The sequence below is a fragment of the Sminthopsis crassicaudata genome, chromosome 2 (assembly GCF_048593235.1).
Source record: "Sminthopsis crassicaudata isolate SCR6 chromosome 2, ASM4859323v1, whole genome shotgun sequence".
NCBI lineage: Eukaryota > Metazoa > Chordata > Mammalia > Dasyuromorphia > Dasyuridae > Sminthopsis > Sminthopsis crassicaudata.
Window position 1 is genome coordinate 623,285,726 of NC_133618.1, and position 16,271 is coordinate 623,301,996.

General features: G+C 32.8%; 1 protein-coding gene across 1 annotated transcript; it reads right to left on the bottom strand.

Annotated features, from left to right (window-relative positions):
* Positions 1-793: 793 nt before the first annotated feature.
* On the bottom strand, positions 794-1,765 carry LOC141553783 (olfactory receptor 6C74-like). The gene has a single exon (XM_074285249.1). It carries the CDS (start codon positions 1,751-1,753, stop codon positions 794-796), a length of 960 nt encoding a protein of 319 aa, XP_074141350.1. The 5' UTR covers positions 1,754-1,765.
* Between the last annotated feature and the right edge of the window lie 14,506 nt (positions 1,766-16,271).

The following is a 16,271-nucleotide window of genomic DNA, read 5'->3' on the forward strand; positions in this document are numbered from 1 at the left end:
AATGATCAAAAGATATGAATTATGCCCAAAGAACTATAAAATCATGCATATTCTTTGACCTAATAATACTACTACTTAACATGAATCCCAAAAGAGATTTTATAAAGTAAAAGAACCTATATGTATGAAAATATTTATAACAGCTCTTTTCTCAAGGCAAAGAATGGAGAATTGAAGGGATGACCATTGGGGGAATGGCTGATTAAATTGTGGTATGTGGTTATGTTGGAATATTATTATTTCATAAGAAATCATGAACAGGTCCAGGTTGCTATCGGAAAAACCTGAAAAGTCCTCTATGAGCTCAAGCAAAGTGAAATATACTATGTACATAGTAATAGCAAAATTGTGGTTTAATTAGTTATAAATCAACTTGTTCTTCTCAGCAATACAATGAACCAAAACTACTCTGAAAGACTTATGATAAAAAATGCTATTCATATATGGAGACTGAACTGATTGTATCTGAATACAGACTGAAGCAGACTTTTTAAAAATATGTTTTTTGAAGTTTTTTTTGGGGGGTAGTCTTCATTTTCTTTTATGATGTGATTTTTATGGAAATATTTAGTATAACTTCATGTTTCTTTTTAATGGTGGGGGAAGGAAGGGAGAGAATCTGGAACTAAAAGTTTTAAAAACTAATGTAAAATATTGTTTTACATGGAATTGGGTAAAATAAAATATTAAAAACATGGAGGGAAATGGTGTGTAGGACCATTTGTCAGAATTCTATAGAGGCAATTTTAGCACTGACAGGTGTATTAAATAAGTGGATTTATAAGATAATGATTTAATGAATCCATCTTGCCAATTTAATCCTATAAAGGACATTTCTCAAAGCTTGTTTGACCTGCTTGTTTCGTAAAGTATAAATAAAAGGATTCAGCAAAGGGGTCACCACAGTATTCACTAGAGCTGCCTCTTTATTGGTGTCAAAAGTTTTGGCTTGATTTGGCTTCAGATATATAAAAACACTACTTCCATACAATAGACAGAGAACGATGAAGTGGGAAGAACAGGTAGAGAAAGCCTTCTGTCGCTCTTTGATTGAAGGGAGATTTACTATCTTGATTATTATATTTGTGTAAGCTATGATAGTTATAATTAGGGAGGACACAAGTACAATAATAGCAAGTGAAAAAACCAATGATTCAAAAACCTTGGTGTCAGAGCATGAGAGATGTGTCAGAGGAGTCAGGTCACATAAAAAATGTTTGATGACATTGGAGCCACAGAAGGAAAACATTGAGACCTTTAAGATAATCCCAATAACTACAAAGAAACTAGCAACATAACAGAATATGACTAAGAGGAAGCATACCTTCCTGGTCATGATGCTGGTATAACGCAGAGGATTACAAATGGCTACATACCTGTCTAGGGACATTACAGCCAGAAGCAAAAAACCTGTTGATCCCCAAAACAGAAAAAAAAAGGCTTGGATAAGACAGCCAAGAAAGGAAATTTTTTGCATTCCCCATAGAAAGATCAACAGGAGTTTGGGTATAGCTGTCGTTATAAAGCAGTTTTCTAAGAAAGAGAAGTTACTGAGGAAAAAATACATTGGGATTTGGAGGTGGTAATCAGCCCACGTAAGGGTGATGATAATTGTGTTTCCTGTGAAGGCAACTGAGTATGCCAATAAAATGAGGGTGAAGAAGAGTTTTCCCAGGTGCTGGACATCAGGAAATCCTTCCAGGATGAATTCCTGGACAGTTGTTTCATTTCCCATCTCTGCTTTCTTCCCCATTTGACCTATGAAGCATAAAGATTTATTATTATTTGAATGATGAATAGTAATAGTAAGTTAAGTATAACTTGGTCCAAGGTTATCATGGTATAATTTAGGGACAGGGATTAAGTAGAGTCTGGATTTGTGATTTCAATTATTAGAGTGAAGCCCTAGATGATTAATTCAAGTGAGCAACTTCTTTACAACTTAGAATCTTAGTTAACCAGTCAATAAACATTTATTAAGTTCATAAATATGTTCCAAACACTGCCTAGAGTACTGACTTTTAATGATTTGCTCAAGTTCATATAGTGAATATTTGTCAGAGGCAAGAACTTAATGTAGGTCTTCCTGGCTTCATGACCACATCACTTCCACTATACCCCTCTGCCAATAGCAAATATGAAAGGAGACAGCTAATCCAGATATAAAGAGAATCTAAACTTTCTTGCTGCTATGATTCCCTTGAGAGAAGAAACACTGTCAGATAAGGAGCCAGCCTAAAATACTTGGGTTCAATTTCAATCACTGGATTGTTCTGGCTGTGTGATGCTGGTCAGATCATTTCACATCTCATGACACCTAAGCAACTCTCTGAGTCAATAGATTGTAAAGCAAATATTATTGTGTATTGGTAAAGGAAGTTCATCACCTAGAGCTTCTCTACATTAGTGACCTTGACACCATCATAATGAGCATGAGGACATCATTCTGTCATTAATCTTTTCCCAATATGAAAGACAAATAGCAACATTGATAAAATAAGTTAAGTCCCATTTCCATTCATATAATTCTCCTAGTTTGATGAAAGGTGAAACAAAGACATGTTATTCATTAAGTCAGACCTTCCTGTTATTGAAATGAAACCTAGTCATCTATGTTCAGGTATAATAGCTTTGAAAAAAATATAAACTGCCCAGTTCAAGTTAGAATAATTAATTTAATATAAAATAATGAACAAAAACTGGAATATCCTTAGATTTGATACTGTACTGGTACTTCAAAACCCTGCAAGGTGTGACATGCTCAGTGTTATCAGTTTAGGAAATGGCAGACTTGAAATCTGGATATCTGATATAAATTCCAGTACTATTTCCATCATATCAGGCTAACAATTAACCAATTTTTGTACTTTAAGTACTAACTATGTTCCAGGTACTGGGTTAGACATGAGAGATTAAAACAAAACAAAACAATGAATGAAATAATTCCTGTTCACAAGAAACTTATATTTTGAAGGAGGAAGGGTGAATAGGTATACACATATAAGTATATAAAGAATAAATATAAAGAACATAAAATTTAATTCAGAAGAGAGAACACTAGCAGTTGGAGTATCAGGAAAAGTTTCATGAAAAAAACTGGGTACTTGAGCTGCATTATGAAGGAAAAGAGGTATTTTTACAAGTTGGCAATAAGGAAAGATAACATTCAAGTGAGTTTGGATAATTATCTTCTCGGAAGAAGAGTTCACTTGGATTGCAAAATTGAAAGAGCAAAACGTTTCAGGAGGATGGAAAGATAAGTTCATGTGGGGTTGACTTTAAAGGGTAAAGAAAGGAATTTATTTTTTATTCTAGAAGGAGTTTATTTTTTATTCTAGAAGTACCACTGGAATTGATTGAGTGTAGGAGTCATGAGTGTGATCTATAGAAAAATTAATGTGATTGTATGGAGGATATGAGAAATTTGACATATAGGAAGCTATTAGGAAGATATTATAGTAAATTAGGAGTCAAGTTATAAGGACCCTAATTAAGATGAGAGTTTGGAATTAGGGTTGTGAGAATGAAGAAAAGAAATAGGATACAACAAATATGTGGAGGTGGAAATGGCAAGATATGACAATTAATTGGACGTGCAGGATGAGAGAGGGAAGGAAAAAGAGAGAGAGAGAGAAAGGGAGAAGGAGGGAGGAAGAGAGAGAGAGACAGAAAGACAGAGAGACAGAGAGAGAGGGAGGGAAGAGAGAGAGAGACAGAGACAGAGACAGAACAGAGACAGACAGAGACAGAGAAATATAGAGAGAGACAGAGACATCGGGGACAGAGAGAAAAGGAGGGATGGAGGGAGAGAGGAGAGAGACAGAGAGAAACATGTAGAGAAACACAGAGACAGAAACAGGGAAACACAGAGAGAGAGAGACAGAGAGTCAAGAGTAAAACCAGAGATACAAGAATGAAAAGTTAGAAAGATGATGATCACTGAGATAAAACAAAACAAAAATTTACAGAAAGTGTATAAAATAAGAGTTGTTTCAATCTTATTCAGAGAATAACTTTCACTTAAATAACTTCACTTTTTTCTAGCAAACACATTTGACAGTTTTCCTCAGATATCAAGATTTTTTTCCTTGAACCCTTAGTTTTTGCTTGCTGCTATTTAATTTCTCCTCTAGCATGAGGCAGCTATGTGGCACAGTGGATATAATTCTGGGCCTGAAATCAGGAAGAGTTAATTTCAAATATAACCCCAGATATTGTTAACTGTTTAAACTTGGGCAAGTTACTTAACCTCTGTCTGCCTTAGTTTCGTCATCTATAAAATGGAAATAATAATAGTATTCACTTCCCAGTGTTGTAAGGATAAAATAAAATAATTGTAAAGCACTTAGCACAGTGTAGCACATAATAGGCACTATATAAATGTTATCTGCAATTATTAGCTGTTATTATTGATCCACTCTACTTTATTGTCCCATTTAGATCTGCTTGTCAAGACTGGCTTAAATCTTATACGCAGGGTGCCTTTTATTTCTGCTTTAGTACAAAAGGATAGAAATACAAAATGGTGGACATGAAAGAACTCACACAGAAGTTGGTCTCAGAAATTGGTCTTCTCTCCCTTCTGCTTCATTCATCTTTGGTCTGGGATAAAATAAAAAGAGAACATACAAATGATTATATGTGAGATATATCAATGTTGATCTGAGAGAAGATTTCAACATATATAGCACAAGAACTAGATAGCTAGGGTTAATAAAGACCATTAAAATCATTCCATAAAGCCAAGATACCATTAAAATCATTCCATAAAGCCAAGATTTCCATAATCCAGAAAAAAAACAGTTTCACAGAGTTTTGATCACATGTACAATTGATTTTTGAATTCTCATCGTTAAAGTAATAGATGCTTTAGTTTTAATGATCAAGACTGACATGATTCCCATATTCTAAAAGCCTTTCTACTCTGACTGCTCATAGCATTGTCTAGATTTTTTCCTATAGACTCTGAAATAAGGACACCTTAAGTACTATAAATCCATCTCAAGGAGAGGAAAAGTATTTTGGATAAGTTGATTTTCTCTTTTGCATAATTTCTATAGGAAAAGTATCATAGGATTATACTCAATGCTTCACGTTTCCACAATTAATTATTGCAACCATTTTTTCCCCAGATGTGGAATAATTTATATTGAAGATTATTAGCATTTCTGCCATACTCCTCACTTGGATATTTAATTGTTCTCTAATATAAATCACTAAGTTATATAAGCTATTTCCTATACCAAAAAGCAATTAAAATGAGCTAAAATAGAGAATGATTTAGTCCAAAATCAATGGGGATTCTCTAGAAGCAACTAAAAGGACACTTTTGAAAATGGGAAATAGCAGCACCATGATAGGCTTTAAGCTTTTATTCTTTGTACCTGTATTTGTTTACTAGTTTCCATGTTTTCCTGCCAAAGTTTACATAGTGGAATATATGTAATTTCCCAAGAGATCTGTTAAATCCCAAATTGAAATCTAAAGTCCAGGGAAAAGATCTGTAATAAATTATCTGTTTTTCACTCATGGCCAACTCTTCATGACCAACTTGGGATTTGAAGTCTTAGCAAAGTTACTGTAGTGCTTTGCCATTTCTTTCTTTAGCTCATTTACAGTTGAGGAAACTGAGATAAATAAGATTGTATCTCAGTAAGTATCTCAGATTGGATTTAAACTCAAATCTTCTTGATTACAGATCTGGTACTTTGTCCATTGTGTCACCTAACTGTCCAATAAAGTATCAATTTGACCTTTAAAACTAATGTTTCCATCTACCCTTCTTGGGGGACAGTAGCACAATTAGCAACTGAATTGATATTAACAACCTTACTCTTGGAAGCTTGAAGACTCATCATCTTTGAACTATTTAAAGAGCATTTCTATCATCCTATTGTTTATGCACTTCTTTGTCATCCCCCCATAGCTCTCACTCCTTGTCAAGTTGTCTCCTTCATACGCTCTATTTTATCTGGATTTCCTTTTTCAATAAATAGCTGGTTCAGAATCAGACAAATCTAACCACAAAATAAACAAAAAAGAAACTAAGGAAGTTAATAGAATCCTAGAAAACTTAGATACGATAGACCTCTGAAGAAAATTGAGTAGGGACAGAAAGGAATACACTTTTTTCTCTACAGTATATGGCACCAACACAAAAATTGACCATGTATTAGGGCATAAAAACCGTATTATCAAATGTAGAAAGGCAGAAATAGCAAATTCTTCCTTTTCAGACCACAATGCCATAAAAATTATATTCAATAAAGGGCCAGGGAAAGAAAGACTAAAAACCAATTGGAAATTAAATAAGCTAATTCTAATTATAAAAAATGAATGGGTCAAACAACAAATAACAGAAACAAAAACATGAAAATAATGAGAAAACATACTATGGGATAGAGCCAATACAGCTGTTAGGGGAAATTTTATATCTCCAAATAGCTATGTGAATAAAATAGAGAAAGAAATCAATGAATTGGGTATGCAACTAAAAAGAAAAAGAACAAATTAAAAAACCCAAATTAGAAATTCTGAAACTCAAAAGAGAGATTAATAAAATAGAAACTAAGAAAACTATTGAACTAGTAAATAAACTAAGAGTTGGTTTTAGGAAAAAACCCAATAAAATATATAAGCCTTTGGTTCAGAAAAAGGAAATAAAAACCAAACCATCAGCACCAAAAATGAAAAGGGTGAACTTACCACCAATGAAAAAGAAATTAAAGCAATAATTAGGAGCTATTTTGCCCAATTATATGCAAACAAATCTGACAATCTAACTGAAATGGATGGATATTTATAAAATACAAATTGCCCAGGTTAACAAAAGAGGAAATAAATTAATTAAATAATCCTATTTCAGAAAAAAAAAATTGAAAAATCATCAATGGACTCCCTAAAATAAACTTCAGGTCAGATGGATTCACAAGTGAATTCTACCAAACATTTAAAGAATAATTAATTCCAGTACTATGTAAACTATTTGGAAAAATAGGTAAAGAAGGAGTAGTACTAAATTTCTTCTATGACACAAATATGGCACTGATACCTAAAACAGGAAAAGTTAAAATAGAGAAAGAAAATTACAAACCAATTTCCCTAATGAATATTGATGAAAATTTTTATTTTTTGTTTTCTTTTTTTTTATTAAAACTTTTTATTTTCAAATGGAAAAATTTTCAACATTGACTCTTGCAGAACCTTGTATTTCAAATTCTTCTCCCTTCCCCCCACCTTCTCCCCAGATGACAGGAAATCCAATATATGTTAAATATGTTAAAAATATAAGTTAAATCCAAGATATGTATCCATATTTACACAATTATTTGATGCAAAATTTTTAAATAAAATATTAGCAAAGAGATTACAGCAACTTATCAGCAGTGTAATATACTATGATCAAGTGGAATTTATACCAAGAATGTTGGGCTGGTTCAATATCAAGAAAAACTATTACTATAATTGATCATATCAAGAATAAAACCAACAGAAATCATATGATAATTTCCATAGATGTAAAAAAAGTTTTTTTGATGAAATACAGCAACCATTCCTAATTTTTTTCCCTGAGGCTGGGGTTAAGTGACTTGCCCAGGGTCACACAACTAGGAAGTGTTAAGTGTCTGAGACCAGATTTGAACGTGGGTCCTCCTGAATTCAGGGCTGGTGCTCCATCCACTGTGCCACCTAGATGCCCCAACCATTCCTATTAACAACACTAGAGAATTTAGGGATAAAGGGAGCTTTCCTTAAAATAATAAACAATATCTCATCTAAAACCAATGACAAGCAGTATTTATAATGGAGAGAAGCTGGACACATTCCCAATAAGATCAAGGGTGAAACAAGGATGCTTATTATCATCACTATTATTCAACATTATGCTAGAAATGTTGGCTTTACCAATAAGAAAGGAAAAAGAAATTAAAATTAAAGGAATTAGAATAAGTAATGAGGAAATACAACTATCACTCTTTGTAGATTACATATAAATGAAGAATCCTAGGAAACATCCAAAAACCTACTGGATGCACAGCTTTAATAAAGTTGCAAGATATAAAATAAACCCATACAAATCATCAACATCTCTATAAATTACTGACAAAGCCCATCAGCAATTAATAGAAAGAAAAATTCCACTTAAAATTATTGTAGACAAAATGAAATACTTGGGGATCTACCTGCCAAAACATCCCAAGAATTGTATGAACACAATTATAAAACACTTCTCATACAAATAAAGTCAGAGCTAAACAAGTAGAATCAGTTACTCATGGATAGGCTGAGCCAATGTAATTAAAATGAGAATTCTGTCTAAATTGGTCTACTTGTTCAGTGCCATGCCAATTAAACTGCCAAATAATTATTTTATAGAACAAGGAAAAATAATAACAAATTTTATTTGGAAGAACTAAAGATCAAGAATATCAAGGGAATTAATGAAAAAAAAATACAAAGGATGGTGACTTAGCAATACCAAAACTAAAACTATATTATAAAAGACAGCAGCCATTGAAAACTTTTGGTACTGGTTAACAAATAGAGTGGTGGATTAATGGAATAAATTAGCTACATAAGACACAATAATCAAGGCTTATAGCAATCTAGTGTTTGATAAATCCTCAAACTCCAACTTCTAGAATAAGAACTCAACATTTGACAAAAATTTCTGGGAAAAACTGGAAAATAATATGCCAGAAATTCAGCAAAGACCTATATCTCACATCCCACACCAAAATAAGGTTAAAATGGAAACATGATTTGGGCAGAAAGGATGATACCAGAAACAAATTAGGAGAAGGGATAATTTACCTATCAGATCTTTGGAGAAGGGAGGAATTTATGACCAAAGAAGAACTAGAGAACATTATGAAAGGCAAAAGGGACAACTTAGATTATATTAAATTAAAAAGCTTTTTCACTAACAAAACCAACAAAAACAAGATTAAAAGAGAAGTACAAAGCTGTGAAAAAATCTTTACAGCCAGTATTTCTGATAAAGTTCTCATTTCTAAAATATATAAAGAACTGTGTCAAATTTATAAGAATCTAAGTCATTCCCGAATTGATAAAGTCAAAGAATATGAATAGGCAATTTTCATGTGGTGAAATTCAAGACATCTATAATTATATGAAAAAATACTCTAAATCACTATTGATTAGAGAAATGCAAATTAAAACAGCTCTGAGGTACCACATCATATCTCTCAGATCGGCTAAGAAAACAGGAAAACAATGATAAATGTTGGAGGGGATATGGGAAAACTGGGACACTAATGCATTGTTGGTAGAGGTGTGAAATTATTCAACTAGTCTGGAAAATGATTTGGAACTATGTCCAAAGGCCTATAGAGGGTCTAGGCAGTGGGGAAACTCTGGGTAGGGTATAAGATCCTTCAGTCCAGCAGTAACCTGCTAACAATGTCTGATTTGGCTCCCCATCTCCCCTAAGGGCTCTCGGCCTTCCTGAGAAGTCAGGGGGTGGTGACAACCTGTGTTGAGATTGAAGCAGAGTGATATCAGGTGGCAAATTACATAATAGCAAGTTGTTTATGTGGTCCCATGTGCACAGTGTTTTTGTTACATTATAAAAAGGTTACATTTCATTTTCTGACCATCCTTAGGAGTCCTGCCTCATCACTTCTCCACTAGGAAGGTATATTTTAATCACCCAGGGTTGGAGGCACTAGAAAGCAGGAATCAATATTTTAATCACCCCAACTTGGGGGCTCTAGAAAATAGGACACAACAAAGACCTATAAAATTGTGCCTCCCGTTTGATCCAGCAGTATTCTTACTTGTCTGTATCTCAAGGAAATCTTTACATATGTAAAAAATATTTGTAGCAGCTCTTTTTGTGATAGAAAAAAAAAACTGGAAAACTAGTAAATGCCTATAAATTGGGGAATGACTAAATAAATTGTGGCAAAGGAAGGTAATGGAATATTATTATTCCATAAAAATGATGAAAGCTGAAAGTTCTATAAAGCTGATTTTAGAAAGACCTGGAAAGATTTACATGAATTGATGTTGAGTGAAAAAAGCAGAACAGGAATACATTTTATACAATAATAACAAAAACATGTAATGCTTAACTATGAAAGACTTGGTTCTTTTCTTGGTTTTCTTGGTTCAGTAATCCAAAGCAATCCCAATAGACTTTGGACAGAAAATACCATCTGCATCCAGAAAAAATAACTGAAGAGGCTGAATGTAAATCAACACATGCTATGTTAATTTCTTTTTTTTTTCTGTTTTTTTTCTCTCTCCTCTGATTTTTCTCTCTCAACATGATTCATAAGACAATGTGTATTAACATAAATAAATTTTCTAGAAAAAACTAATGGGGAAAAATGTCTTAAAAGGTAAAATTGGCCAAATGGAAAGAAGTTTCAAAAGGTCACGGAGGAAAATAATTCCTTAAAAATTAGAATTGAGCAAATGGAACCTGGTGACTTTATGAGAAATCAAGATACAATAAAAGTTCATTCACTAATACAAAAAAATAACTGGTCTGAGTTGACTTTAGTCAACTCTCATTTTGTCTATAACTATCTGACAGTGGACAGTGACAACTGTATCTCTAACACTATAATGCTCATCAGTACTAACAAGAGGAAAAGAGGAGGAAAAGAGTGAAAGGAAATGGGAGTGACTAAAATGAAAAGTGGCAAATGCCACTTTTGTAAATTTGATACACTGCCTAAAGGAGAAAAAACAAGACTTTAATGATGTTTTCTTTTGCTAATACTTTCCTTCATTCCTTTTCTTTTTAGGAGTTTGTGAAATAACTATTAGGATGCCATCTCCCAGAATTCATTTGATTTTTTTCTAATCACATTAATTAACTAATTAACGAAGTGTATGTCAAATGATTCAAAATATATAAAATATATTTTAAAAAATCTAATAAACTTGAAAATTACTTTGCCTTTCAATTTGTAAATTTTTTTCAATTTAAATAAAATTTAATAATGAAAATAGTTATTACTCTGAACATTCTTGCTATTCTTATTTCTGCTTTCTGGGACCAAGCAAAGCAAATGCAATCTCTTTCCAATATCTCATTGCTTTGAGTATTTGATGGAAGTTGTCAAATTCTAAATTGTAGAAAAATATCTCTAGTTCCTCTAACTCATCTTTGCTCAGCAATCTCAGGAATCCTCACGACCTTTTTCATTACCATCTGAAAACTTTCTGGTCTGTTATCAATCCTTTTAAAGTGTAGAAATGATAATTTGATGATACATTCTAGTTTAGGGACACGACCATTTTTGTGCGTATGTCATGGATGCATAAAGAGCCTGGAGAAGCTTATGAAGTCTTTAAATTTTAAGTCAAAATGGATAAATTATTTATTTTTATATTCATTCAAAATATTTTTTCAGTTAAAAGTAAAAATTTTTAAGATTCATTTTCAACATTTTTGAGTTACAGATATCTTTTCCTTTCTCTCTCTGTGCTTTTCCCACTCATGCTTTTCCCACTTACTGAAAAGGTAAGCAAGTCATAAAAAACATATTTCTATATTAATAATGTTGTGAAAAAACCACAGACAAAGTAAAAACTGAGAAAAATGAAGATTTAAAAAAATATACTCTTATCTGTATTCAGACTCCATTAGATCTTTCTGTGGAGATGGATTATGAATCTTTCATAATTGTCTTGATAATGATTTAAAAATTATAAAAGACAGTTTCTAGCTAAATTAAGATTAATTTTATTGACTATGTCTACAGTTAATAGACTTGTCTATTGTCTACAGTATCTATGTCTACAAACTAGTCAACAAAACCAGATTCATTAATCTCTTAATAGTTAAAAGAACTAAATTTCTTGAATCATCAATATTTATATAAAGCCCTTTGAAAAGAGGCTGCAACTGAAGGTGAAAGTCACTTCTGATTGCTCAACAATCAAAATTTGTTTTTGTTTTTGTTTTTTATTATAGCTTTTAATTTACAAGATATATGCATGGGTAATTTTTCAGCATTGACAATTGCAAAAACCTTTTGTTCCAATTTTTCCCCTCCTTTATCCCACCCCCTCCCCCAAATGGCAGGTAGACCTACAATCAATATTATAAAGGGAGGTGGGCTATATATAAAAATAGGATCTTGGATCTTAGATCACCCAAATCTTGACATAAGATTTAGAAATTCTATATCAGCTGTCTGACAAAAGGGAAAATCAACATTTCCCAGCACTGTCTGTGCACACAAAGGGAGAAGACTCCTTAATCAAAAATTAGAATTTTTTTTTTTTTTTTACTGCTTGATTAGATTTTGGTCTATATAAATATTTTAAAAAGAGTTTCCACATTAAGATAGGTTTGATTAGAGCAAAATAGGCTAGAACATAGTTATACAGTGTAGATTAAATTAGAACATAACTGAACATATCGGAGTAGACTGTTTACTGGAAAATGGCTGAGCAGAGCAGACTGGACTAGAACAGAATTATACAGATTAGAATAGACTGGAACATAGCTATCCAGAATAAAATAGACTAGAATATATCTGAACAAAATAGAGCCATGTAGACAAAGATGTAATTATACAACATAGACCAGATTGGACTAGAATATATCTGAGCAAAGCAGAGTAGACTAGAACAGAGCTATAGAGACTAGACAAGACTAGAACATGTCAGGGCAGAACAATTTAGACCAGAATGTAGCTGAGAGGAGCAGAGTGGACTAGAATGAGAGTGCCCAGGATCTAAAGCAATACAATAGTTGTATGTTTTTTTTTTTTTTAATGTGGTAAAAGTATATTCATCAACAAATGGACAATTATAATTGAAGGAAATCTGGATAAGTAGTCATAGTACAATATGTCTAATGCCTCCTTTATATCTATCTTGACAGCCAATTTCAGGATTATTTCTCTGTTTATCTCACTTCCGTTTTAGCTGTGATGATGGTAATGATAGTGTGTTGTGTGTGTGTGCACATGCACACAAATATACACAAAAGAAAAAAAAAACTTTCACTGGTTCCTCTGGAAAGACTCAGCAATGAAGTAGGGAAAAGGATGGGTGATTAGGCTTGTCATTTTTGGTTTCCAAATAAAAATGAAGTTAAATTTGTCATTCAATTCATTAAATGTTTATGAAATATTATTAGCCTACTATGTGAAAAACACTTGTTAGGCATTAGACATACAAAGCTGAAAAACAAAACTGTTTTTGACTTCAGGAGCTAAATTCTGATCAGAAATGGCATCTCTTATCATGTACAAAAATAGGAAATTACAAAGTTTTTTTGTGGAAGGAGAGAAGATTAGTTTTAAGAAATATAGGAAAGGCTGCATGGATGAAGTTACATTGTGTCTTGGACAATAAATAGCATACATCATCCTAATTCAATGGGGCTTAAAATATATTGGTATGCACATAATTGATAAGTGCTTAGCACCCTTATCTACACGTACTTGTTAACATACACATCCTACCACTTTGGATGTGCTATATAGCCTTCAATTTGACACAACAAATTTGAGAGGATCAGAACAATGAACTGAAACTACTTCAGTATACAAAAGCCTATTCTTTTTTTTTTCTTGTGGAATATATGACTCTACTGATGATATAATTTCTTTTTTCTTTTTTAAAAGCTTTTTATTTACAAAACATATGCAAGGATAATTTTTCAAAATTGATCCTTGAAAAATCTTGTGTTCCCATTTCACCCTCTTCCCCCACCCCCTCTCCTAGATGGCATATAATGCAATATATCTTAAACATGGTAAAATATATGTTAAATCCAATAGTCTTACATATTTACACAATTATCTTGCTTCACAAGAAAAATAAGATCAAAAAGTAAAAAAAAAATGAGAAAGAAAATAAAATTAAAATAAACCACAATGAAAAGAGTGAAAATGCTGGGTTGTGATTTCTCCTTAGTTTCAACATCCTTTCTGTGGTCATAGATGACTCTCTCCATCACAGGTCTATTGGAACTGTCCTGAATCAAATCATTGTTGAATAGTCATATCTATATTTATATCTATATCTATATCTATATATCATAAGTTAAAAGGGCAGCATAATTATGGTGTGAAAATTGATTTTTCTACTAGCCTAAAGTTTTCAAAGCATTTTTAGTTTATTAAATATGAGTCAATTATGTACAGGAGGGTAGCAAAACCGAGTAGAATGGAGTAGGCAAGTAAATGAGAAGGAATGGAGTTAGGGGTTCAATAGTACAAAGTAATTTCCCAAAAGACAATGTAAAGTATATTTAGATTGATAGAAGCAAATATACCCATCTTAAGCACAGGGATAATTGTACTGTACACTGCTTTGTTCAGTCTAAAGCTGGAGTACAATGTTTCAGTATGGGTTTAAGGAATGCTATTGACATATGAGCATGCACAATGATCTATAAATTGTAACATGCTGAAAAAGGGAAAATTTAGGGAGAATATGATTGCTTTCACAGGCCTTTCAATCTCCATCACTAATATCACATATTTACAATTGTTTCAAAATTTGGAGGTAATTTAGTAAAACTCCCTTTCAAATATGTCCCCTTCCATTCATTGACACAGCCAGTGCAGACCCTTATTACCTCAAACTTTGATTACTGCCAATAATTTGGTGGTGGAACTGTCTGCCTCAAGTTTCACCCTACTCTGATCTATCCTCCATTCAGCCACAAAAGTGATTTTCTTCCAAAATAGGTCTAATCATGCTGCACATACCCCCGTCAATAAACTCCATTAGCTTCCATTGCTTCTGAGAGCAAATACAAAATGCTTCACTTAGCCTTTAAAGCTATTCATAAACTAGCTCCCCCATGCCTTTCCAGTCTTCTTACACTTTACTTCCCAATACATATTCTTCAATGTAGTGACACTGGATTGTTCCATGAATAAGGTACTCCATCTTTCAGCTCTGGACATTTTTTCTGGCCTTCTCCCATCCATAGATTGCTCTTCCTTTTGCCTCAACTATTAACTTCCCTGGCTTGTTTTAATACCCAACTAAAACCCTACCTTTTATAGGAGGTCTTCCTCAATCTCTCTTATTTCCAATGCCTTCATTCTGTTAGTTATTTCACATTTGTCTCATATATAAACTTATTTGGTTTGTTATTGTCCTTGAAGAGAATATTTGTGCCCGACCTATGGCATAGAATTCCAATGGTCTGATCAGTTACAGTAAGACACACTGTAACTTGACTCTAAAATAATGATGTCATTTTAATTCTCTCCTATTTAGGAAGACATTGTGATGACAGAAAGTGATGAGATATTTTTACTTAAATCCAAATTCATTATTTTCACAATCCCTCCAGGCACATCATTCAGGGTGTCATGCTTTATGGTTATTGTTAATTTGATATTTTTCCCCTTCTGGGAAGATTTCTTTCTATTCACTTGTGATTAAATTTTTCAACAAATCCTGTGTTTAAGTAGAACATCTTTACAAGAGTAGTACTAAGTGGTTTCAGAGAAAGTTCATTCTCTCACGTATTCTTTTACTCTAATTCAGAAATAATTAATCCAAGTCTTTCTGACTAGTCCCACAAAGTACACTAACATTTCTCTTTGATCTCTAGTGCTAAAGGTTTTCCAGTAGTTTGTTCACTAACTCTAATATCAGAGAATGTTTCTAGGCTTTCTGTCAACCATATTTGTCATCATTAGGTTCCCTAGTTGATAGCAAACAAATAACAGTAAAATGACCCTAATTGAGAAAGAAAGCATGTACTATCTAAACCATCTCTTTTTTTAGTTAAGGAATCCAAAGACTAGTAGATCTATTCTTAGTGAGTATGAGTTGTGAATGGATAAAGTGGATAAAGTGCTAGTTATGGCATTAGGGGTATCTGGGTTCAGATCTCGCCACTGACCATTTAATGGCTTTTCTAAATAACTCACTAAGCTTGTCTCTATCCCAGTTTCCTCATCTGCAAAATGGTGATGATTATACCCATTATATCAATCCTAGAGTTACTATAAGGACTTAAATGCAATAGTGTATGCAGGGGATATTGTAAACATTTATCTTCTTTATAAATCTTACTAATAAAAGGCAGACAGGCGGTACAGTGGATAGAATATCATCTCTGAAAAGGACTAAAGTACAAATCTGGCCTCAAGCACCCTTGACATTTACTAGCTATGTGACTTGGGTCAAATGACTAAACCTGACTGCCATGCAAAGAAAAAAAAAAACCTTAGTAATGCTAAGTGAGTTAATGTCATTTCACTTTAAAATGAGGGAGTTGGACTAGGTGACTTCTAAGATCTATTCCA

Coding starts and splice junctions, on each gene's coding strand:
- LOC141553783 (XM_074285249.1), bottom strand. CDS start 1,753: ATGGGGAAGAAAGCAGAGATGGGAAATGAAACAACTGTCCAGGAATTC.